Below are 23,020 nucleotides of genomic sequence, written 5' to 3' on the forward strand. Positions count from 1 at the left end.
CGGGCCACCTCCTCTCTAGGGGACGGAGTGTGTGGTCTCTCGCCGGCAGCACGCCTCATGTGCCCGCCCACCAGGCCTCCAAGGCTACTTTCCGCTAAGGCATTAAGGTGGGTTACGTCGACAGCCGCCAGGCCTGGCGGGCTGGGGGAAGCAGTGGCGGGCCGCCTTCCCTCTAGGGGGTGGGGTATGTGGCCGCTCACCAGCGGCACCCCCATGTGCCCACCCGCAAGGCCTCCCAGAGGCTACTTTCCATCAAGGCCAGAAGGTGGGTTAGGTCGGTGGCAGCCGGGCTGGGGGCGGCGGTGGCTGGCCGCCTTCCCTCTAGGGGTGGGGTGTGTGGCTGCTCGCCAGTGTAACCTCCATGTGCCCACCCCGCCAGGCCTCCCAGAGGCTACTTTCCGCCAAGGCAGTAATGTGGGTTATATCGACAGCCGCCAGGCCTGCAGGGCTGGAGGAGACGGTGGTGGGCCGCCTCCCCTCTAGGGGATAGGGTGTATGGCTGCTCGCCACCAGCACCCCCTATATGCCGACCTACCATGCCTCCCAGAGGCTACTTTCTGCCAAGGCCGGAAGGTGAGTTAGGTCAGCGGCTGCTGGGCCTGGCGGGCTGGGGGAGGTGGTGGTAGGCCGCCTCACCCCTAGGGGGCAGGGTGTGTGGCTGCTTGCTGGTGGCACCCCCTATGTGCCCGCCTGCCCAGCCTCCCAGAGGCTACTTCCTGCCAAGGCATTACGGTGGGTGATGTCATCGGCTGCCGGGGCTGGCAGGCTGGGCGAGGCAGAGGGTGTGGACGCTAGCCGGCGGCACCCCCTATGTGCCCACCTACCAGGCCTCCTAAAGGATACTTTCTACCAAGGCAGTAATGTGGGTCATGTCGGTGGCCGCCACATAACCAAATGACCCAGCAACAGTCTGCAAAGAAAACCCTCCAGCCAGGCATGAGGGCATACGCGGAGGCCTTGCACACACAAACACACACCCTGGTGGGTCAGAGACACCAACATACGTCCACCAGATGGGGACATCATGGCATTGGGGCATATGCTGCTGTCCACACCTCGCGTGGTGCAGAGGCTGTTGCCGCCCAAACACACCGGCTGGACATGGAGCGTTGGACATTTAGGTACATGGGATAGATAGGTTTCTCAATAGACAGGTGCATAGCTGTATGAGATAGGTATATAGGATAGAGGGATGCATGGATACACTGAATACAGATACCGTGTACAGGCATATTAGAGAACCGTGGATTGCATAAATATCTGCGTTAACACATCATTAGAAAGTTAGAAAGGAAGAACCAAGGGTGGGAGGTGGGGCCCACCCCTAAGATGTAGAAGCGGAGGCTCATGTGCTGGCTGTTGAGGCGGTGGAGGATGCCTTCCACCCGCCCGTCATGGGGGAGGCATCAGTTCCCCTAGGAAAGGGGATTGTGGGCAGACAAGTAGGTGGCCACGTGGGGAGATGTGGGCTGCCCCCCACATCACCCACCAGCCTGCCGTCACAGACATGGCAGTCTATTCAGCGTACCCTAGAGAAGACGGCAGTTCCACAGAATCCACACCATTCAGAGACAGCTTACCGGTGCAGGAAGTACAGGCAGGCTGCCGCCAGTATCACCCCTCTTCCTGCCTTCGCAGAAAGGACGAGATTCACGGGACCTATTCCCCCTCTGCTCAGAGGAAACAGCAGGTGCCATCGATAAGGGGCACCATGTGGCACAGCCATATCAGCAACAGCTCCTGAGCTGCCCCTCGTGCCCAAAACCACCAGCAGCAGACAGCACCCACCTTCCTGCCTTCACGGAAAGGGTGGGAGGAACCCATTCCCCCCTGCTCAGAGGGGACAGCAGGTGGCATGGAATGGGCGGAACCGTGCAGCACAACTGTATCAGCAACAGCTTTTGAGCTGCCCCTTGTGCCCAAAAGTGGCGCCAGCTGACATAACCCACCTTCCTGCCTTCGCAGATGGAGCGGGATGGGCAGGAGAAGTTGTGGGAAAGGGTCGTTGGACACCATCCAGAGAGGGAGAGGTTGAAAGAGGGATGGTCCAGGAACTTGTCAGGGAGAGGAGGACAAAGGGTTACCAAACGCATTGCAGAGCGGGACCGGGAAGGCACCTTCATTTGCGAGCTGTGAGCTGAGAAAGCCACTGAGTTACAGGACAGCGGTGGCGGCTGACATGACGAACCTTCCTGCCTTCGCGGAAAGGACGAGATGGGCAGGACAGGAGAGGTAGTTCGGAAAAGTCGTATTGGTTCCATCCACAGAGGACGAGGTTGAAAGAGGGACTGTCCGGGAACTTGTCAGGGAGACGGAGACAAAGGTTTACCGGCCACATCACGGAGCAGGACCAAGAAGACCCCTTCGCTGGTGAGCCATTAGCCGAGAAACCCACTGAGCCGCGGGACATTGGCGGCAGACGATATGATCCACCTTCCTGCCTTCCCCGAGACCCTTTCCCCCCTGCTCAGAGGAAACAGACGGCACCATGGATACGGGGCACCATGTGGTACCGTACGACCACATGTGAAACAGCAGCTGAGCTGTCCCTTGTGGCAAAAAGCGGCAGCAGCTGACAGCAACCACCTTCCTACCTTCACAGAAAGGATGGGATGGGAAGGACAGAAGAGGTCGTTGGGAAGGATCGTATTGGTTCCATCTAGAGAGGGAGAGATTGAAAGAGGGAACGTCCAGGACCTTGTCAGGGAGAGGAGGACAAAGGGTTATTACCAGCCGTACTGCAGAGCAGGACACGGAAGGCCCAAAGGTGGCAGCAGTGCCACGGTAGTCCCTCATATCCAAAAGCGGTGGCAGGTCCCGGTGCAGACATGTGCGGCAGGGACAGAGGAGGTCTCCCAAGTGGGAGAACACCCGCTTGCTCTTCACGCTGGTGGGACAGGACAGGATGTGGGTTGCCACGACGGGCAGGTCCGGCGATACAGCAGATTTACTCACCCAATACTCCAACGGGTTGGAATGGGGGGGGGCCCTCGGTGGGCTCTGCCAGGTACTCTTGTACCATAGCCTCCACCAAGTCCTGCACTGCGAGAGACGCGCCCACTGTGCTGCGTCCAACCACACAGCCCACCGATCAGGCCCAAAGATCAAGTGGGGCCATTTGGGTGGGTCTCTCCTGCCGTGGCTCGCTTCCCCCCTCCCCCTCCGCCGCCTGCCGCTCACCCTGCCCGGTTCCCTCCATCCTGTCTTCTCTTTCTGGAAATGGAGTAATGCTGTGTGTAGCTCCTTTTTCCAGTCCTGCATCTGATCCGCCCACATGGAGATGCTGCCCTTGATCTGGGGGTCACAGAGGGAGGCCATTTGGTACGGCACCTCGTGGCGCAGAAGATGCAAGCGCTCAGCCACGCATGCCTGCATCCTCCTCACAAAGTCACGGACCCTTGGGAGCAGCTTTCTCGTGCTCAAGCTCCTTGGCCAGGAACTGGTCGAGCCCGTGGATCAGGGGGATGATCTGACTGGCCTCGTACGCGCACAAGAGCTCGGCGGCCTCCTTAAAGGGTTTTAGCATCTGCGACATCTGGGCAAGGACTCTCCATTCCATGGAGCTGAGGCTCAGCTCCTCTCCCCTCCTCAAAAAGTCAGTGGATAGCAGAATGTCCTGCAACAGGCCCCTCTGCTCCACCAAATGACATATGTCGTAGGTGGAGTTCCAGTGGGTGGGCAGGTCCTGGAAGAGTTGGTGCTCGGGGTCCCCCCCTCCCCCTGCCTATGGAACAGCTCACGGGAAGAGTTGATGCTGCGGGAGAAGTGGGAAGTGATGCGGCAGCAGCTCTCCAGCAGATGGTGCGAGAACAAGGTTCCCATATCCCAGCTGTCCCTCAGCGTCTCCCCAGCCTAAGAACATCCCTCAGCAGGTGCAGCTTGTGCACCATGCACATCAGGCCCGGGAGGGATGCCTCTTTCAGGGCTACCAACATGTTGCTTCCCGCATCCGTCACCATGAAGCCACGGACAAACCCTCCCCCCCTGGGCTATCCACTCACTCAGAGCTGCCTTTTCAGTGGTGGTGGTGTTCTTCCCAGTATGAACATCATCCATCCCCTGGGCCTGGAGAAGAACTACCCTGTAGCCCGGTGTCAAGTATGGCACCTTTTCCCGGGTGCCAGTTCTTGGCCTGGGGTGGCGGAGGTCCTCTGGTTGCCACCAGTGGGTGGTGATGCCAAGGTAGCTGTGATGGCAGCTGCTCCAGAGGTCTGCTGTGAAGTGTACTGTACGGCCTTTGGCAGCCGACAGCTCCCTGAGCACTATGTCTCACACAGACTGGTAGAGGGCAGGCACGATTCGACACCCAACTGTGCGCAGTGATGGCATGGAGAACCATGGGGCAAAGTGCTGAAGCAGCGTTTGGAAACCCAAGCCCTCCACAACGGATAGGGGGAATCTTTGCAGGGCAATCGTCGCTGCCATGACACAAATGTACGCCTCCTGAGCCCTTGACCTCACCCTTTTCAACAGCACTATGCCCAACCCCGATGGAACAACCTCCCCAAGGGCGGCCTGCCTGACCGTTCCGCTCCCACCAGCAGCACTCTCGGGGCAAGGCTTCTTGCTTGGTATGGATTCCGGTGATCCTCCCACTGATCCCGGCTCAGAGGAGCTGGTAGCTCTCTGTCTCCCCCCACCAGATGTTTCACTGGCTGAGGATGGAGACCACAGGATCGGATGGTGCGTCTTCAGGTGCCTAGTCAGACTGTCAATGACAGGTGCTTTGGCTCATTGCCCCTGCACACCAGGTCATCACTAACACGGCACCGCACCACACCTCCATACAGAGAGTTTGAACCGTGGTCCACTAACTGTTCCAGAGAAGGAGGACGAAGGGTTACAGGCCATGCTGCGGAGCTGGCGCCGGAAGACGGAGTGAGGGGTGGACTGCAGGCATGGACAGCACCGGGAGTTTGGAATGGGGACGGGGTGGATGTTTCATCGAACCCCAACCATTCCTCCACAGACCCCTGGCCCTCCTCCTCATCAAAAAGTTTAAGGAGATCCTCTTCCCCCGGCAGCAAGAGGTCTTCGGCCTCCTCCACAGCCCCCACAGCTGAATCTTGGGGAGCAGGAGGTTCTGCTGCCCCCGAGCACCACCCAGTACTGCTTCCCGCGGGGCAACCAGGACAATCTTTGCACTCCCCCCCCCCACGACCACCCTTGGCCCCTGCCTGAAGCCTCATTGTGCCAGCAAACGAATTAAGGAGGAAAGAACACTGTGAGCCCTTAGCCAAGGCACCCACTGAGCTTAGCCCCAGGGCCTGGCAGCAGCCCTGAAACCAGAGGGAGGGGCTAGAGCCCTAGCCCAGCACTTCCAGAAACTTGACCAGATCAGGCACTGCTAATAATAATCAGGGTGAGCCCGCAGCCAAGGTGCCCACTGAGCTTGGCCCCAGGGCCTGGCAGCAGCCCTGGAACCAGAGGGAAGGGGCTAGAGCTCTAACCCAGCACTCCAAGAAACGTGACCAGATCAGGAACTGCTGATAATAATCAGCATGAGCCATTAGCCAAGGTGCCTACTGAGCTTGGCCCCAGGGCCTGGCAGCAACCCTGGAACCAGAGGGGATAGATCCCTATCCCACCACACACAGAAAAAATTCCAGCTCCAATGCACTCTCCCTGTCCCTCGCCCAAAAGCCTAGCAAGAGCTCTGTCCCACTCCACTGCCCACTGAAAGTGAAACCCAGCCTGGGAGCCCACAGCTATTTATAAGCACAGGTCCCATTGAGCAATGCAGGAGGTCTGTGTTTGGCAGTCAGAGCTGCCTATCAGGGTTTGCAGGGATGAGAATGGAGTGCCCATGGCTACAGAACACCCCCTTCCCCCTCCCTCCCCACTGGTGTCTGCTCCCATGTAACAAATTGTAACCAATTTGGAGCTCAACACTTGGAAGGAAGACCTGCCCATCAAGCTAAGCTGGGCTTAGATTGGGGTTTCCAGGGTGACAGAAGAAGTGCAGACAGAGTTCAGGCTGTCCCTGCCTCCGTTGCCAAGGGAATTGATTGAAGGTGCTTGACCATCTGGCTTCACGAACAGTGGACGAACGCAACAGACAGGCTTGCGGCAACCACTTGCTTATCTAGAATGGGGTCTCACAAAGAGCTTGTTCGCGAACCACCAATCGGGCTGTTCGTGGTTGTTTTGCATTCGTAATGCTGTTCATGCCCATGTATAATTACAGACTCTGAGGGAGATCCCCCTGCTCCGTGGGGATTCCTGACTGACAAACATTACAAACTGCCTTATTCTGACTCAGACCATCGGTCAGCGTTATCTCCTCAGACTGGCAGTAGGTCTCCAGGGTGTCAGGAAGAGGTTTTTCCCATCATCTACCTGATCTTTTTAACTGGAGCTAATGGGGAACAAACCTGGATCCTTTGCATACAAAGTAAGAAGCTCTTCCACCGAGCCACAGCCTTACTCATGGAGGAAGAAAGAGGAGGAGATAGACACCACACCACTATTAACAGAGGTTTCAGCCCGGCAGATATATATTTCCTCCCTCCTGGTTAGTCTTAAGTTAAAAGGTTCAGAGACACAGGCAAGTTTGTGCCCTTTATACATTACCCATCTGACAGGGAAAGTCCTGTTGTAAAGGCAGGGCTAGATCCAAAGGGAAAAAGCCTGCGGTAGGATATCCAGCCAGGAGGTTGACATGGGCACATTCACATGACGCCAGAGCTGAGGAGATTCCTGGCATCTTTACTGGACCAAGGTGCTTCTGACTGGCAAAGTGACAGGATTTCCTCCCTCATATTCAGTCTAATTGCTGATAGGAATTCTGGAGGAAACACGCTTGGGGGAACTCTTACATGGCCCTCCTGGGCTTATCTGCTGGAGCTCTGGGTGTCTGGATTATGTTTCTGCCGTGTCTCTCCCGCCAGGAGATTGGCAAGCACATCTTTGAGATTAGGCGAGAAATCACTCATCGCGTTGATGTTTCCCGCCAAAATTGAGCTCCATCAGATGGCACTGTTCTCAGCTGGCTGACTGAGGCGCGATGTTTTAACAAACTCCCTCTGTGAAAGATGGGGCTGTTTAGAGGCCTGCATCTCTTCCAAGGCCATTACCTCACCGGGGAACTGCGCAGCCTAAGAGGCATGCTGGTGCCAGCTGGGCTTGTTCCCGCTGCCAGTAGGACCAAGGGAACAGCCCATACTCTCCTCCATGAAGCTTTCCTCAGAGTCCAATGACTCTCTAGAGACCATACCGTCCTCTTTTCTTTCTTTGGCAAGAGGAGTAAAAGAAGAGGAAGTGGGAGGAGAAGGAGAAGGACTAAGAAGTAAGGTAAAGAATGGTTTGAGGAAGAAAGGTAAATAAAGGATAGAGAGAAAAAAGGCAGCAGAGGCAGTCTGCTGAAGAACTGCTCTCCCTGGAGGCAAGAACAGAACTGAACAGAGGGTGTCCCACACACCAAACAGGAAGAGGAAGAAAATTAGTTCCTGCCTCCCTGATTGGATGGTGAGAATCACTCAAGATGTCCTCCGCCGCAGAGTGAGAAGGGGAAGCACTTAATTGTTGGGATGGCAACACTTCATAGGATCTCAGGGTCTGTCAGTCCTTTTGTTTTTGTGATAAATATTCATTCGTCTTTGTGGAGAATAGTGTCGCGCCCTTGAATGGCAAATTTTCCACCCTGCTTCTCATCTCAAATTGTAAAGCTGTGGAACAAAGCCATGCATGCCTACTGAGTACTCTTGCAGAGACTAGAGCTCTAGTGGAAGAGTTGGCTACGTGCCTCCTGGCATTTATCTGCTGCTTGTACAGCCTGATTGCCTTCTCTTGAATCACTTTGACTAGGACCGTTTGGTCCCCTGGCAGATGCTCATTGTATACTGCCATCTTGTTCCAGAGGACGAACTGATAAGCTTCTATAATGGTGGCAAATGTTGAGGGCTGCAGGCATATAGACTTTACGACCCAGGCTGTCTAACTTCTTTCCATCTCTGTTAACAGGAGTGGTGACCTTGTCAGTATCTTGATTGCATCTCCTCCATGTCTAGCAGCGATGGAGGAGAATGAGTGAACAGAAAAGGACTTTTATCCACCTTGGTCTTATAAAGCCCTTCGGACCTCTTTGATATAGGGGGAATAGAAGCTAGTTTCTGACGAAGTGTAGACTTTAATTCCAAAAATCCCTCAATTGTAGGGCGCGCGAATAAAAGTAGGTCCCCAGAATAAAAATGTTGTAGTATTTTGTCCTTGGGTCTTGACTCCAAAGAGGCCACATCTATGCCCAACAATTTCACCATCCAAAGCATTTGTTCTGCATAAAGGTGGAAATCATCCGAGGAGGAAATAGGCTCCTTGTCTCTCTCAGTCTTGTCTGGTGGCAGGTTGGAAGACAGGCTTGGGCACTGTTCTCCTATATAAAATTCTGGATCCAGATCAGGCAAGTGGAATGCCATGGACTACCTCTATCTGTGGGAGTCAGCTGGGATAAGCCCTACAGGATGGAATCTGTAGGATTGGTTTTTTACTTTGCCCAATCCAGAGTGTATCACCAAATACACTTCAAGTCAAAAACCAATCCCACAGATTCCATCTTGTAGGGCTCATCCCAGCTGACTCCCACAGATAGAGGTACTCCCTGGTACCACACTAGGCATTTCTGTGCACAATAACCCTGGTGCATATTCTTTTCATGACCCCTAAGGGTTCTGTAGGAAGATTCTCAGGGTAATTCTTCTTCCTCTCCCGAAGAGTAAACCGAGAGTTTAATGGGGCAAAGAGGTACGTGGGTTGTCCACTACCTCCAGGTCCCTAATCTCTAAATCAATGACTTGCATTCTATAAGAGCTCCTCTTATTATCTGGAATGTTTTGGTTTAGATTTTTTCTTTCTGGGTGGTTCTGGAGGGTCTGTAAGGGGACCTTCCATTCCTTTGGATCTGTGCCCCACCAGGATCAAAGGTGCATCTTGGTCCATCATAGTGGGTGTCACCGACAGAGTTAAAACTGTCCCATCCAATAGCTCTCTAGATTCAGAACATTGTTGGATCTGAGCAGCAGTCGAAGCCAAAGGGCTTGGAGTGCTTGAAGCTGAACAACATTGTCGAATCCCAGACGATGCTGGGTCTGAAGCTCGGAGTGCCTGAGTCTGAGATTTGGCTCCATGGCAGAGTTGGATTCAACAAGCATTGTGCACTCAGGGTTGAATGATGCTTCCAGATACGAGGTGCTGCAGTCAGAGCCGAGTGGCTCAGTGCCTCCAAAGGCGTGATGGTCTGCTTTGTTGGAGCCGATTGATTGGCGAGCTCTGCTAGAGCAGAGGATTTGGCTGATTTAGCAGATGGACTAGTCACAGCTGACAGTGCCCATTCCCATAAAATAGACTTGAGTCTGATAGCTCTTTTGGCTCTGGCTTCAGGAGTGAAGGTCTGGAAATGTTTGCACGGGCTACTGTTATGCTCCTCTCCCAAACAGAAAAGACACAGCGAGCGCCCATCAGTTCTTGTCATCTTGGTATTGCACTGAACAAGGCTTTTTCAGTCATTCTGACTGTTTTTCTCTTTATCTTCCCAGACAAAGAATGAAATTGATGGAGGATCATTGCACAGAACGTCTCCAACCGGCAGCAAAAGAGGAACTGAGGGTTGGAGGCATTACTCCTCCCAGAGAGCAGGTTGTTTTGGTGGGAAACAAGCCACACGTGCTCTGGGAAGGGTTAGACCCTCTCTAGAAGAATTTTAGCTATAGAACCTATTGATTGGCAGGCCTGTGCACGCGTAGATAAATCCGTCTGCTTGTCCCAGAGACATGTCTCTACAACAGCTCCACCCCACCTCCACCCCCTGCCATTTTCTGCATGCAAAAACATGCTGGGCAGAAGGGTGGGAATCACAAAGTCCCTCCTGCCTCTGCACATGCACTCAGAAGCCTATTTCCCCATTCACTATTCTGAAGATGAGTGCCAGTCACATGTTAAATACAAGCTTCCTCCAAACTAGCTCGCACAAGCTCACATTTAATGTCTCATGTAATCAGACCCCAAGAGAACAGAACCAAGTAAAATCTCAAGCCTTTTTAACCATTTAAAAAGGACCACAAGACAAAAACAAGGGAAAACATTTTTAAAGGAGTAAGAAAACAAAGGTTCTTGTCCCTCTGCCACTACAATACCTCCCCTACCCCAAGGCAAAAATAAAAGAGACAGAAAAGCTTAAGATAATATTTTAAAATAAAGTCCACTGTGGGCAGACTAGTCCTGAAGATATCCAGGCACAGAAGAAGAAGGCAGTGTTTAGAGAAGGAAGTGTTTAGCTATTTAACTTCCATGACCTGGCAAAAAGTTCTCATACTCCCCTTAATGTTTAATCCCATTGCCTTGGAGAGCTGCCTCCTTCCCCACTCCTTGTTGCCCAGGATCCTGTTAAATGGAAAAGAACAGGCCTAAAAGCCTCACAATGCAACCCCAGATATAACTGAATATTCCTAGAAATATTTAGGAGGACCCAATTACTGGTATTCCAAGAACCTTGGACATCACTCTGAATGTCCGAATATATCTGAAAACTAGTGATAAGCTATTTTTCAGATATATATGACCAGAAATATTCAAATACACATCCGCGCCCAAGACCTAGATGACCTAGAAGTACACAAATCAAGAGTAATGTGATGTAGAACTTGCTTAAACAGATGAAGATGCCAGAGAAATTCCAGCAATAATCTAGTTAATTCCAACTATCAAATATTATATAAAAATTATCAGTATTTAAATCCATTACGTTTTGAAAAAGGCAATACAAACCAATTTATCAAAGCATTTAATATTTAGCTTGGGGGTAAGCATCTACAGAAAACACTCCAATACTTTGTTTAACGTTTTAAAATTATGATGTTCAATGTTTAGCCCTAAGCATGACTTATTGATCTATTCAGATAGCAAGCTATAATGTATACATATTATGTCTCCGTTCTGAACAACAACTGCTTACACAACGAAGTAAACAGCGGACACTGAATGAATCAACTTCTGAATGCATGACTACCAAAAGGTGGAGTGGAACCGGGGAGGAGGGAGAGGAAACATTCAGCTGCATTTTCAGGTAAAGATCATATACATTACTTACATCTGGAGTTAAAGGAACGCTAGCCTGCAACGTGCCCAGACTTTCTCCAGCATAATATGGGATCATCATATATGCCAATGGATCACACTTCACAATAAAAAATTGAAGAGAAAATTGACGAGAGGTTAAAATACTGCAGTTTCCAAAATCAACTTACAGTGAGCTAGCCATAGTAGACTGTTGCAGCAATCACTAGCAACTCTGTCATGGAATAAACTTTCAGACTAGAGCCTTCTTCATCAGATGATAACCAATCCATTAAAGTTTATGCCATAAAACATTTGTTAGCCTTAAACAGTACATATAATCAACATAATATTTTTACAACATTATGAATTTATTTTATTTTTATTTATTTTATTTATTTCAGATTTCTATTCCGCCCTCCCCGTGAGCGGGCTCAGGGTGGACATTAAAAATAAAATTAAAAAAATTATGTACATTAAAAACAACACATTTAAAACACGATGGTGGACAGCCTTCACAGGGAGGGTTATTTTAAATAGTATGTGTTCTATGTTTCGCATAGAATGGGCCTTTGGACACTTACCGTGAAGGGTCCTTCTCCTCTGAGGACAGGAGGACATCTGTGGGTGTTTCCCACCGTCCTATCAGGGAGGCAGGAAGTTGAAACTTCTTCCTCTTGTAGGTGGGACCACCCCCTGGTCTTCAGTTCGGGTGACTCCCCTCAGCAGTGTTGACTCCTTCATATAAACTGTAATCTATAACTATATCAACTTGTTAATAACTGAAAACAGAGAAGATAAAACACAACGTGCCGAAGAGTGGCAACTAGGAACAGATGAAAAATCACACATACAGAAAATCACAGTGGAATCAGAAAATACTGGTATGAGGTCGGTGGTCTTGATAGTAGACGAAGATCCTGGGAGGGCCAGATGTCCTCCTGTCCTCAGAGGAGAAGGACCCTTCACGGTAAGTGTCCAAAGGCCCATTCTCCCTCTGAGGCAGGAGGACATCTGTGGGTGCTCCCAAAGCAGTCCTTCATCGACCGGGCGGGATCGTATCTTCGTCTTCGACCACATGTTGTAGAACTCTCCGACCGAAGGCCGCGGCCGCTGACGCGTACGTGTGCAGTTGATAGTGTTTAATGAACGTGGATATAGTTGTCCAGGTGGCAGCTTTGCAGATGTCGTCAATCGATGTGTTACGTCTGAGCGCTGCGTTGGTGGCTGCACTCCTCGCTGAATGTGCTGTAATTCCCGGAGGGATGTCCAGCTTGAGGGCTTTGTAGGCTTCCCGAATGCACAACTTGATGTTATAGGCAATGGCCGAGGACGACATGCGCTGACCTAGTTTTGGCGGTGACACATTTATGAACAAGGAATCCGTCTGGCGAATCTTTTCAGTCTGTATTATGTAAGACTTAATGGCCCGACGGACATCCAAATTGTGCCACTCTCTTTCCCTGGGATGACTAGGGTTGGGGCAAAAGGACGGCAGGTTGATCTCCTGTGCCCGATGGAAGGTGGAGTAAGCCTTTGGTAAGAAGGATGGATCAGTCCGTAACACCACCTTCTCCTTGTGGAAGATGCACAGATCTGGCCTAATAGACAGAGCGCCAAGCTCCGATATCCTGCGCGCCGAAGTTATTGCCACCAGGAAAATGGTTTTAAGTCTCAGCCATTTCAGAGCGATGTCCTTGATAGGCTCAAATGGCGGCTTGGTGAGTGCTGATAACACGACGTTCAGACGCCAGGTCGGGAAACGATGCACCACTGGAGGGTTGAGCAGGGTGGCCCCTCTGAGAAATCTCTTGATGTGTTGATGAGACGCGAGGGGAATGCCGTCAATCTCCTGAACGACAGTACCAATTGCCGCTATTTGTTTTCTCAGTGTTGCTGGTCGTAGTCCCCTGTCTAGCCCCTCCTGCAGAAAACCCAGGACGGAATTTAGAGAGGGACCGAGGGAATCCACCCCCTTACGTCGGCACCATCTGTGGAAAGCTTTCCATGCACAATTGTAGACCCTGATTGTGGAGCCTTTTCTGGAAGCCAGGATGGTATCTATGATCTTTGGCGCGTAGCCCTGTCGCTGGAGACGTCGCCTCTCAATTTCCACCCTGTCAGTGACCACCATTCTGGGTGGGGATGACAGATAGGGCCCTGGTGCAACAGATCCGCGGATATTGGCAGACGTACCGGGGATGCCACTGACATCCATCGTAGATCGGAAAACCAGGGACGCCTGGGCCACCACGGTGCCACTAGAATCACAGTTGCCCCTTGCTCCCGGATCCGTTGAAGTAGCTTGGGTATCGTCGGTAACGGCGGGAAGGCGTATAGAAGGGTCCTTGGCCATGGGCATGTGAGAGCGTCTACTCCCTCTGCTCTGGGATTTAAGAACCTTGAGTAAAATCTCGGTAACTGAGCGTTCTGATGAGAGGCGAACAAGTCTACCTTCGGAGTTCCGAAGTAGTCCGTCAGTAGGAGAAAGACGTCCCTCTTGAGGGTCCACTCTCCCGGGTGCAGGGTCTCCCTGCTCAGCCAGTCTGCCCGGGTGTTGAGAATTCCCCGGATGTGCTCTGCTCGAATGGAAGAGAGGTTTCTCTCCGCCCATATCAGGATCTGGTTGGCTTCTCTTTGGAGACCTGACGACCTGGTCCCTCCCTGTTTGTTGATGTATGCTTTGGTAGCTATATTGTCCGTGCGGATCAAGACGTGGCAGCGAAAGATCCGTCCGCCGAAGTGATGCAATGCCCTCAGGACAGCCTTCATCTCTAGGACATTTATAGGGAGTTTCCTCTCCTTCTCTGACCAGCGTCCTTGGACTGGGATCCCGTCTAGGATTGCGCCCCATCCCAACAGGCTGGCGTCCGTGAAAATCTGCGTCGGATGATGCAATAGAAAACTCTTGCCCTGGCCGAGGTTTGAGTCCTTGGTCCACCAGAGAAGACTTTCTTTTACCGTCTGTGGAACCTGGAGTTTGGTATTTGCTTTCTGTGCAATGTGGAATTGAAACGGTCGTAGCAGGGATTGCAGAGGTCTGGTGTGGAACCATCCCCAGTACATAGCCTCCGAGTTTGCCACTAGGAGACCCAGCAGTTTGGATAATTCCATTATCGGGGAAGAAGGAGATTTGACTACATCCATTACTAGTGCCTTGGTCTTGGTTCTCTTTTTCTCTGGAAGAAAGAGACAGCCCTTCCTCGTGTCTATCGTCAGACCTAAGTGTTCTAGCCGTTGTGAGGGCGTCAGAGAGCATTTTGCCCGGTTGACAAGGAACCCGTGCCTTTCCAGGAACTGGATGGTGAATGCTGTCTCTTCCCGCGAGGCTTCTGCCGAAGTCGATCTCAGGAGAATGTCGTCCAGATACGGGTGTACATGGATGCCCCTCTCTCTGAGCTTCATTACCGGAACAACTAGCAGCTTGGTAAAGACTCTCGGAGCTGTCGCGAGGCCAAAGGGCATTGCCCTGAACTGCAGGTGAGTGTCCCCCACGCAGAATCTGAGGAACCTGCGATGGGTGGGAGCAATGGGTACATGCAAATAGGCTTCTGTTAAGTCTATTGAAGTCAAGAACTCTCCCTGCTGTAGGGCTTCCGCGATGGACCGGAGAGTTTCCATCCTCAAGTGTCTCAACTTGATGAACCCGTTTACATACTTCAGGTCCAGGATGGAGCGCCAATCCCCATTCTTCTTGGGAATAGTAAAGAAGATCGAGTAGACGCCCCGCCCCTTCTCGTCTGAGGGAACCGGCTCAACGGCTCTTATGTCTATCAGGTGTTGTATAGCCTGGGAAGTTATAGCGCGCCTGAGAGGGTCTTTCTTGAGAGGTGAGCGGAGGAACCGTTCCGGTGGGAGGGAGAAGAACTCTATTAAGTAACCGCTTGAGACAATTTCTGAAACCCAGGCGTCCACCTTGGAGTCCATCCACGCCTGCTGGAATAGAAGCAGACGTCCCCCCACCGGAACGTTCAAGGAGTCAGGGCCGGGGTCCCTTGTCATCAGCATCCTGTCTGTTGCCGCGAAGACCCTGAGATTTCCCAAATTTTGCGTGGAAGTTTCCTCATCTCGGTTGTCCTCTGGATGAGCCCCAACCGCGCTTGTGTTCTTGTCTGTTCCTAGGTAAAGTGTGTTGGGTTCTGAATGGCTGGTAAGAATACGAACGTCTCGGAGTGTATTTCAGTGAACGTGGGAGGGACTTCTTCTTGTCCTTGGTCTCCACCAGGACCTTCTCGAGGGGCTCCCCAAAGAGTTTTCCCCCTTGAAATGGGTAGGCTAAGAGAATCAACTTTGCTTGTAGATCTGCAGGCCAGGTTCTAATCCAGAGGAGACGTCTGACTGCGGTGGTAGAGGCCATGGCCCTGGAGGTAAGGGACAGAGAGTCCAGAGTGGCGTCCGCCGTGAAGGTACAGGCCTTGAGAATCCTGTTGGCACCCTCCAGCAGTCGTCTATTGTTGTTGGGGAGCAATTGGATGAGTCTCCTTGTCCATACCACTGCAGCTCGTGACACCGTGGAGGCGATGGCTGACGCTTTGATGGAGGTGGCTAAGGCCTCGTGAGCTCTCTTGAGTATGGCTTCACCTTTCTTGTCCAGTCCATCCTTAATGTTGCCATGTCCATCTTCGGAAAGCAGACCTTGAGACTGCAACGCTGCCACTGGTGCGTCTACGATGGGTACCTGTAACAGCTCATCAGCAAAGTTAGAAACCACGTAGATCTTTTTTAAGGCATGAGGGACCTGCTTACATGCTGCCGGCATGGACCATTCAGCCTTTAGCTGATGTTCAAAAAATTCAGGGAATGGGAACACTCTTGCTTTGCTTTCTGACCTGGGGAAGAATTCCCTGTTCCCTTTGGGCCTAGCCTTGTGTCCCTTAGTCTTTGCCTCCTCCTCCTCCTCCCCCTTCTCGGCTTCATTTAAGTCCAGAGCTGAGAGGGTTTTTGATAGCAGATATTGGAAATCTTCCATCTGAAAAAGTCTATTGGGCTGGTCAGGAATATCACCATCAGCCTCCTGATCATCTTCTGATAAAAATTCCCCACCCTCAGATTCCTCACTGAGGGACTGCTCTTCCTCCCTCCACCTGGGGGATGGGTCTGGCACTTTACTCTGGGGCTGTTTTCTGGCCGCCTTGGTGGGCCACGAGCCCCCCTGGGGACTTCTACTAGGAGCCTGGGGCACCACAGTGGCTCTGGAGGAGGATGGACTATGCTGGTCTGAATTGCAGAGGTCCAATATTGCAGCTCTGACCGAGTCCCTAATAGCCACCAGCATCTCTGGGGATAAGGGAGAGGAAGAGGCAGCAGCACTTACTTGGTCTTCAGGAGTGTCAGCACTGAGACTCTGTGCAGGAGTTGCTGTTCCGTGTTGCCTATCTCCTGCCGGGAGGTTGGCAAGCACGTCTTTGCGTTTTGGCGGGAAAGCACTGTCTGCGGCTTTCCCCGCCGATTCTGAGTCCTGCGCCGCTGCGCCGCTGACCTCTCTCTTCCTCCTGCGTCCCGCGGCTTTCTCCGGCTCCCGGTCAGTTGTTCGGGGCCGTTTTCTGGCGGGCTGATCTGTAGGTGACACTCCTCCACCGGGGGTCCGATCATGCCTGCGCGGCAAGTCGGAGCCGGTCGGGTCTGCTCCCGCCGCCGGCAGGACGGCTCCAGGGAGGCAGCCCTCAGCCCTCTCCATGAAGGAATCTTCGGAGTCCGATGACTCCCTTGTCTCCATAGAAGCTTTCTCTCTCCAAGATATGGACAGAAGTAAGGTAAAGGATAGAAAAAGAAAGTGAAAGTATAGGTAGCAGAGCTAACCTAAACTAGAACTGCTCTCCCCTGAGGCAGGAAAAGAACTGAAGACCAGGGGGTGGTCCCACCTACAAGAGGAAGAAGTTTCAACTTCCTGCCTCCCTGATAGGACGGTGGGAAACACCCACAGATGTCCTCCTGCCTCAGAGGGAGAAAGCCTTTCACACTGAAATTATCAACTTAAACATCTGTTTATATAAAGAATTCCAGATGAATATACATGTAGTAAGTTCATAACTTACCCTGCATAAAAACAGGAACAATAACTGCATTAAACCAGATTCTTCCTTTATTTCTCTCCAGGCTTTGTGATACTCCGCTGCTCTTTTTATTACTCCTGTTTCTGTATTCATATCCACAACGTATCCCTGAGAAATAAATAATTTGGATATGAATTAGAATGCTAAATTATATCCCAACCCCCACACACAAAATTTTAAAAGCAGCATTATGTCAACCCGTTACCATGTTCTAGGACTTACATCCATACTCATAGCTCAAATGCCCCACTCTTCACATAAATTGCAACATATTTACCTATAATTTCCTTCTTGGATTTATTGTATCCTATTGTCACTATTAAAATGTTGCGTGTTCCTAGCATCTCTGAGCAAGAAGCCAACACTGTCTTCCTTGGGGCAAGAAAGTATTGATGCCTTACCGTGTCTTTGTAAAATTTGTTTAATTTACAAATATACAAACATAAGCAGAGGCAAAGAGGTAACCATATAAAGCAGCAGGCCTCCTACCATGCTTTGGCTCTCTTGGGAAAAACTATGCACTGCCAAATGTTTCACCTTCAGCCAACTCACAGTTCTGTAACTGCTGTTTCTCTCTCACACACCTCTGCTAACAGAATCCTGCCCCCTCACTTCAGGTGAGGAAGGGCTGGGAAAAGATGTCTTTTTTCCCCTAGATTCCCATGGGCATGTCCTCCGAAACTATAGGGATAGATTTATCATTAATAAAAAGGAGTCTTAAAAGACTATCAACATTTTACTCCAGCATAAGCTTCCATGGATGAGGGCTCACTTCTTTCCATACTACCAATTAACATTACTTCCAATTCCCAAAATGTTCTGGACCTAACACAGAAGAAACAGGTTGCTGCAATGCAATAATACATATTATATTTCATACAATGGTGAAACCGGGCACAACAAAGAGCTGGAGGGGGGTGGGGATGGGAAGGATTCTAGACCTACCCAAAAATCCAGGAAAGTTCATGGTTAGTTCTGGATCCACAAAGCTGAGACCATTTCCCCATCCCAACCAGCAGCCTTTACAATGCATAAAAGCCTCTTTGTAACAACTATGGTGATCACAAATCCCTAAATACTCTCTAAAAACTACGTTTAGCCTGATTTCGTCAAACTGAGGGACAAAGTAGACAGAATGGAGATAACAGGTCTTTCCACCAGTCATTTAAAGCCTAATTACACCAGCCTAGAAACCATTTTAAAAATGGTTTAAATTTGTAAAATTATACAGGGATGAAAGGGTTAAACCTGCTTTACCGCCACTTCACATCTGAACTTCAAAAACAGGGGTGTGGATCTCTATGAATAAGCTTAAAGAACCACAGGGAAGATGTAACCTTGATACTGAAAATGGGGGGGGGAGAGTTGGGAGTTCCACAATTAAAAAACATTTTCAGGCCCTCAGCTGTTCAGGTATTTCAGCATTTGTGATGGATAGGTCCAGTTCCGCCTCTCTCAGAGGGCAACCAATGCGAGCTGATGGAACATTGGGAGAAAACTGACACTTGGGACAGTTAGAGGAGAGATATGGGGATTAAGTCAGTAAGTGAAAGAACATAAGCAAGAAGCTGGCTGTAAGAAAGACTAACTGAGAGGCCTTGAAGAATGCAGAGTTAGGAATCAAAAGTTCATGTGTTAACAAACGTATCCATGTATCTGAATCATTCCAATGTTGGTTGAAGTTTTAATTAAAAGTTAATTCTTCTTTGTTCATCCTTGCTGGTTGACAGTGAATTATCTCAGGAGAAGAAACGTTACTCATACACAAACAAATCAAGCCTAGGCCCATATATACATCTATATGGGGCAACATGAGAGAGAAGAAGTATTCAGTTTCCTATCCCAATAGCTCAGGGAGTTGTCTGGTTGAGGGACAGTTGATAAGGGAACTGAAGGAGAGTGGGGACCTGGGATGTAAAAGGACCAGGGTACTTGGTAAATTACAGACAAGATAGGTAGCGAACCTATGACTACACAACCTACCTATGCCTCTAGAAATGAAAGAGGTTACGTTAGGTGGTAGTGTGGTGAGGGGGGAGGGCAATCATACCACCCATAGACATGGGCACAAATCGAAATACGAAGCAAATTTCATCATTAAACATGCTGTTTCCTGTATCACAAAACAGTGTTTTGTGGGGCTGCGGTTATCACAAAATTATCACGAAATTCACGTCTTTTTGGCCTGTTTCATTAGCTTCATGAACGATTCGTAATTGCAGACAGGCTGGCACCGATCCATTGATTCCCTAGGAAACAATAGGCCAAGACCTTTTGTTGCCATTGGAAACCTCAATCATAGCCCACTTACCCTTGACTGGCAGCTCTTCCAACCATCTGGAGAGCTTCCATTCTCCCCTATACAGTCAGGAGCTTGGGCGGCGGGGGGGGGGTCAATCCCCTAGGCAACCAAGGAAGTGGGCTTTCTGTAGCAATGGGCACACCAATCTCACTCCTCCAAACCCTGTTAGGCAGGTCTGTCGGCCAACCAGACTTCCTGTTCTCAGGATGAATGGTGGGATTTTGGAGAAACATCCAGTTCGTCCTCCACATCCCAAACTCTTGGGACTGTCCCTGCCTGCCGTCTATCCCTCACTCCATCTTCCCGGCCCAGCTCCACACCACAGCCAGTCCTTCATCCTCCTCTGATCCAGCAAATCCTGGTCCCCGTTTCAGTCATTCACTTCCAACCCTTCCCGATGACCTTCCCGATCAACATATTGCCAACTGGGAGGGTGGGTGGAGGAGCGCCAGCTGAAGTCTCCCTGAAAGTTTGGCATCTCCGGGTATGAAGGGGCCGCTGAAATGCCCCGGGTTCTGACGAATCACGAAACTAACGAATTGTTTCAGTAAACATGTTAATTTTGTGAAATTTCGTGATTCACGATTTGTGGATAGCAACGAATCACAAAACTCTCATTTCGGTTTTTTTCCTGTTTCGTGCCCATGTCTAACCGACGTCCAACACTAGTTTCTAGGAATGTGAACTAATTTTTTTCAGTTCAATACTTAGTTGTTGCCAACAAGCCTGGTGAAAAAGTCCTGTACCTTTAATAGAGGTTTAGTATGTTCAAATGGGCAGCTGACACTTCCATGGTATGGCAGTAAATAATATCCACTGATAAGTAATATCCCATTAAACCTCTACTAAAGGGACAGGACATATTTTTCTTCAGAAGGCTGGCAACCACAATACCAGAGTTTTCAGCTGATATCTGAGAATTTGGAAGTTTTAGAAAAGCAAATTATGGAAATGGTTAGAAGCACTTTCTATTATCTATATTAAGCACATGAACTGACATCGCTATGCTGATACATAACACTGTAAACTCAAGCCTAGATTATTCTAATGTGTTATACATGGGAGTGGTCCCTGAAAACTCATTTCAAATTTCAGCTGGTATGCTGCCACTAGATTACTGACTAGTTTATACTGGTATGATCATCCATGCTTCCACAGCATCACTTGTTACTCATATGGTTTTAGGCACACTTCCAGGCGCTAGCTGTTACCTTTAAAGCCCTTCACAACCTGGAACCTGCATATGTAATGGACCGCATTCTCCATATGATCCCATGCACCAACTAAAATCATTAAGCACCTCACTTCTAAAAGTCACCTCTATTCAACAGGTCTGTTCAGCTACAGCTCTTGCCCTCTAATTTTCAGTGGCGGTGCCAACACTTTGGAACAGCCTGCAAGATATGTTATAGAAAACTCCCACATCATCCTCCTTCTGTAAAAGGCGCAAGGTGGAATTTTTTCAGTGTGCCTTTAGGTGAAATAACTAATTAATGTAGTGACAACGCTGCAGTTTCAATGTGATGTATTTTAATTCAGTTTTGTTTTTTATTTGTTTTGTAAGCTGCCTTGGGCAGTGTGGAAAAATGAGATAGAAATAATTTAAATAAATACAGTGAGTGGTTTGCCTTTTAACAATTAAAAAAACTAGGAACTGTACCTTTAGGAGGACTTTCTGTCCTTGAAACTCTGAGCAAACTACGGGATGTTTTGTGCTTAGTTCCTTCATTGGTTCAGCATCTAAAAGATCACGCTCCAAATTGACTGTAAGAAGTCCTCCTGAGTTCTAGAGAATACAAAAATAGATTATATACCTGTTTTACATAAATGCTGATACTGCGCACGTAAAAATTACACCAATGACTTAATGACATCATCCTTAAGTGACTGGACTTTTATGCCACAAACAGCTATGCCCATTTTTTTAAAAATCCCTTAGTCAATCTCTGCCATCTAACTTTAAACTTGCTAATTTTAATTTATATTTTCAGGTTACAAGCTTTCAGGAGTCAAAGCTCCTTTCTTCAAATACATTTAGAAATGGAAGTATGTACTGCTACTGAATCTGAATCTTGCTCTTCTACTGCAGACCAACGTGGCTACCCATCTGAAACTACCTTTATTTTGTTAGCTAAACTGACAGCATGCTGAATAATCAGTATGATATGAACTTCTACAATCCCTTCTGTCCAGGGTCTGAGGCGCAGCCCCGGGACTTTCCAGGAGGAGGGAACGGCAGGCAAGCCTCAGAGGGTTAGAAGGGGCAGGTGGAGGCCAGCTAGTCCCACCCTTCAGTGGGAGTCTAGAAAGCCAGGCAGAGAGAGTGGGGTCAACCCAGAGGGGGCCAGGACAGAGGAAGAGGGCAAAGGCAGCAGGAACAGCCAGCCAGCAGCTAACCAAACAGAAACCTTACAGCCACAGCAGCAGCCTGCAGCCCAGCTAGCAGGTAATAGCCTGGTCCAGGGGGTGCCAGGAACTAAACTCCAGGTGGAGCTGCCTGAGGAACTCTGTAGGAGAAGCTTGGCAGCCAGCCAACGAGACACAGGTGGACCGGCCCAGTGCTTCCAGCCAAGCAAACACAGGTGCAGCTGCCTGGGCCAGCCAGAGTGGTGGATAGAAGGCAGGAGGGCGTGGTTGACAGATGGAGCAGGGAAAGGCTGAGAGGATAAAAGGGAAGTCCACGCAGAGGGTGGGGTGGGTTGTGTTGGAGTTTTTGGAGGTTGGATGGAGAAAATGAGAGAGCAAGAAGGCGGCGAAGGAGGCAAAGGAAGAAGGTGAACACAGGAGCAGAGCTAGGTTGAGCGGGCTTGCTGGTGGCTTGAGAGGGAGCATGGGTGATGTATACCTCCCCTCCTCCCACAAAGTGGGACCCTACATGATCCCTAGCAGCATTCCGGTGCCAAAGCCAGGCACCTCGGTGCCCAACACAGCAGTGCCCGGGAGAAAACCTGACACCTTCAGCCACCCTTCTTCCAGAAAATGCTCATTCCAACCCTACTCAGACCTAAACACTTTTTACTGGCTAACAAAGACTTGCTATTTCATTGGCAAATGGTTATTTACAACATTTGTTTTTGTTTATTGATGCTCTCCTTTTACAGCCAAACCAAGAATGAAACTGATGACCAGCAACAGAACCACTGCTCAAATTTTAGGAATATGATTATTATGTAAGATATTTTGGGAAAAGAACAGTAGAGTCTTTGAAAAACAAGAGGTATATGACGTAAGAGCACATATCTGAGATGCAACAGCTGGCAAGTTTGCCACCTGGCAATCTGGCTAGCATGGAGTAGCAAAGCAAAGATAAGTATCAAGGCAACTCTAGCCCCACCCCTCCTGCCCCAAACACTGGGCAGGATTACAATATGAAATACCTACTTTATTTTATACTCCCAAAACTATCTGAAACAGCCAGAAGCTGTCTTGATTCTTTCTCCCTCAGAACCAAAGCAACTTACCATATACTTTAGAATTCCTGCTTCTGGATGAAGGAGTGGTAGTTCAGGGAACCACTTCTGTACCAGATGATTAAGCTTCTCCTAAATTAGAAACAAATTCTGCAGTTCCTATCCCAGCATAAGCCCACAGAGCAATATGCTGAAAACCATTATTTGTT

The 23,020-nt window shown here is 49.8% G+C and overlaps 1 protein-coding gene across 1 annotated transcript in view; it reads right to left on the bottom strand.

The window, feature by feature from the left end:
* Positions 1-23,020, bottom strand: part of LOC129338030 (pro-neuropeptide Y) — a 239,239-nt gene that overhangs the window by 178,039 nt on the left and 38,180 nt on the right. Inside the window, exons 17-20 of the mRNA XM_054992095.1 lie at positions 22,863-22,943; positions 21,062-21,187; positions 17,082-17,207; positions 11,081-11,167 (exon numbers count right to left, since the gene is read on the bottom strand). Coding sequence (XP_054848070.1) covers positions 11,081-11,167; positions 17,082-17,207; positions 21,062-21,187; positions 22,863-22,943 — 420 coding nt within the window. The remainder of the gene's footprint in view (positions 1-11,080; positions 11,168-17,081; positions 17,208-21,061; positions 21,188-22,862; positions 22,944-23,020) is intronic.

Source organism: Eublepharis macularius, chromosome 11 (genome assembly GCF_028583425.1).
Source record: "Eublepharis macularius isolate TG4126 chromosome 11, MPM_Emac_v1.0, whole genome shotgun sequence".
NCBI classification, from domain to species: Eukaryota; Metazoa; Chordata; class Lepidosauria; order Squamata; family Eublepharidae; genus Eublepharis; species Eublepharis macularius.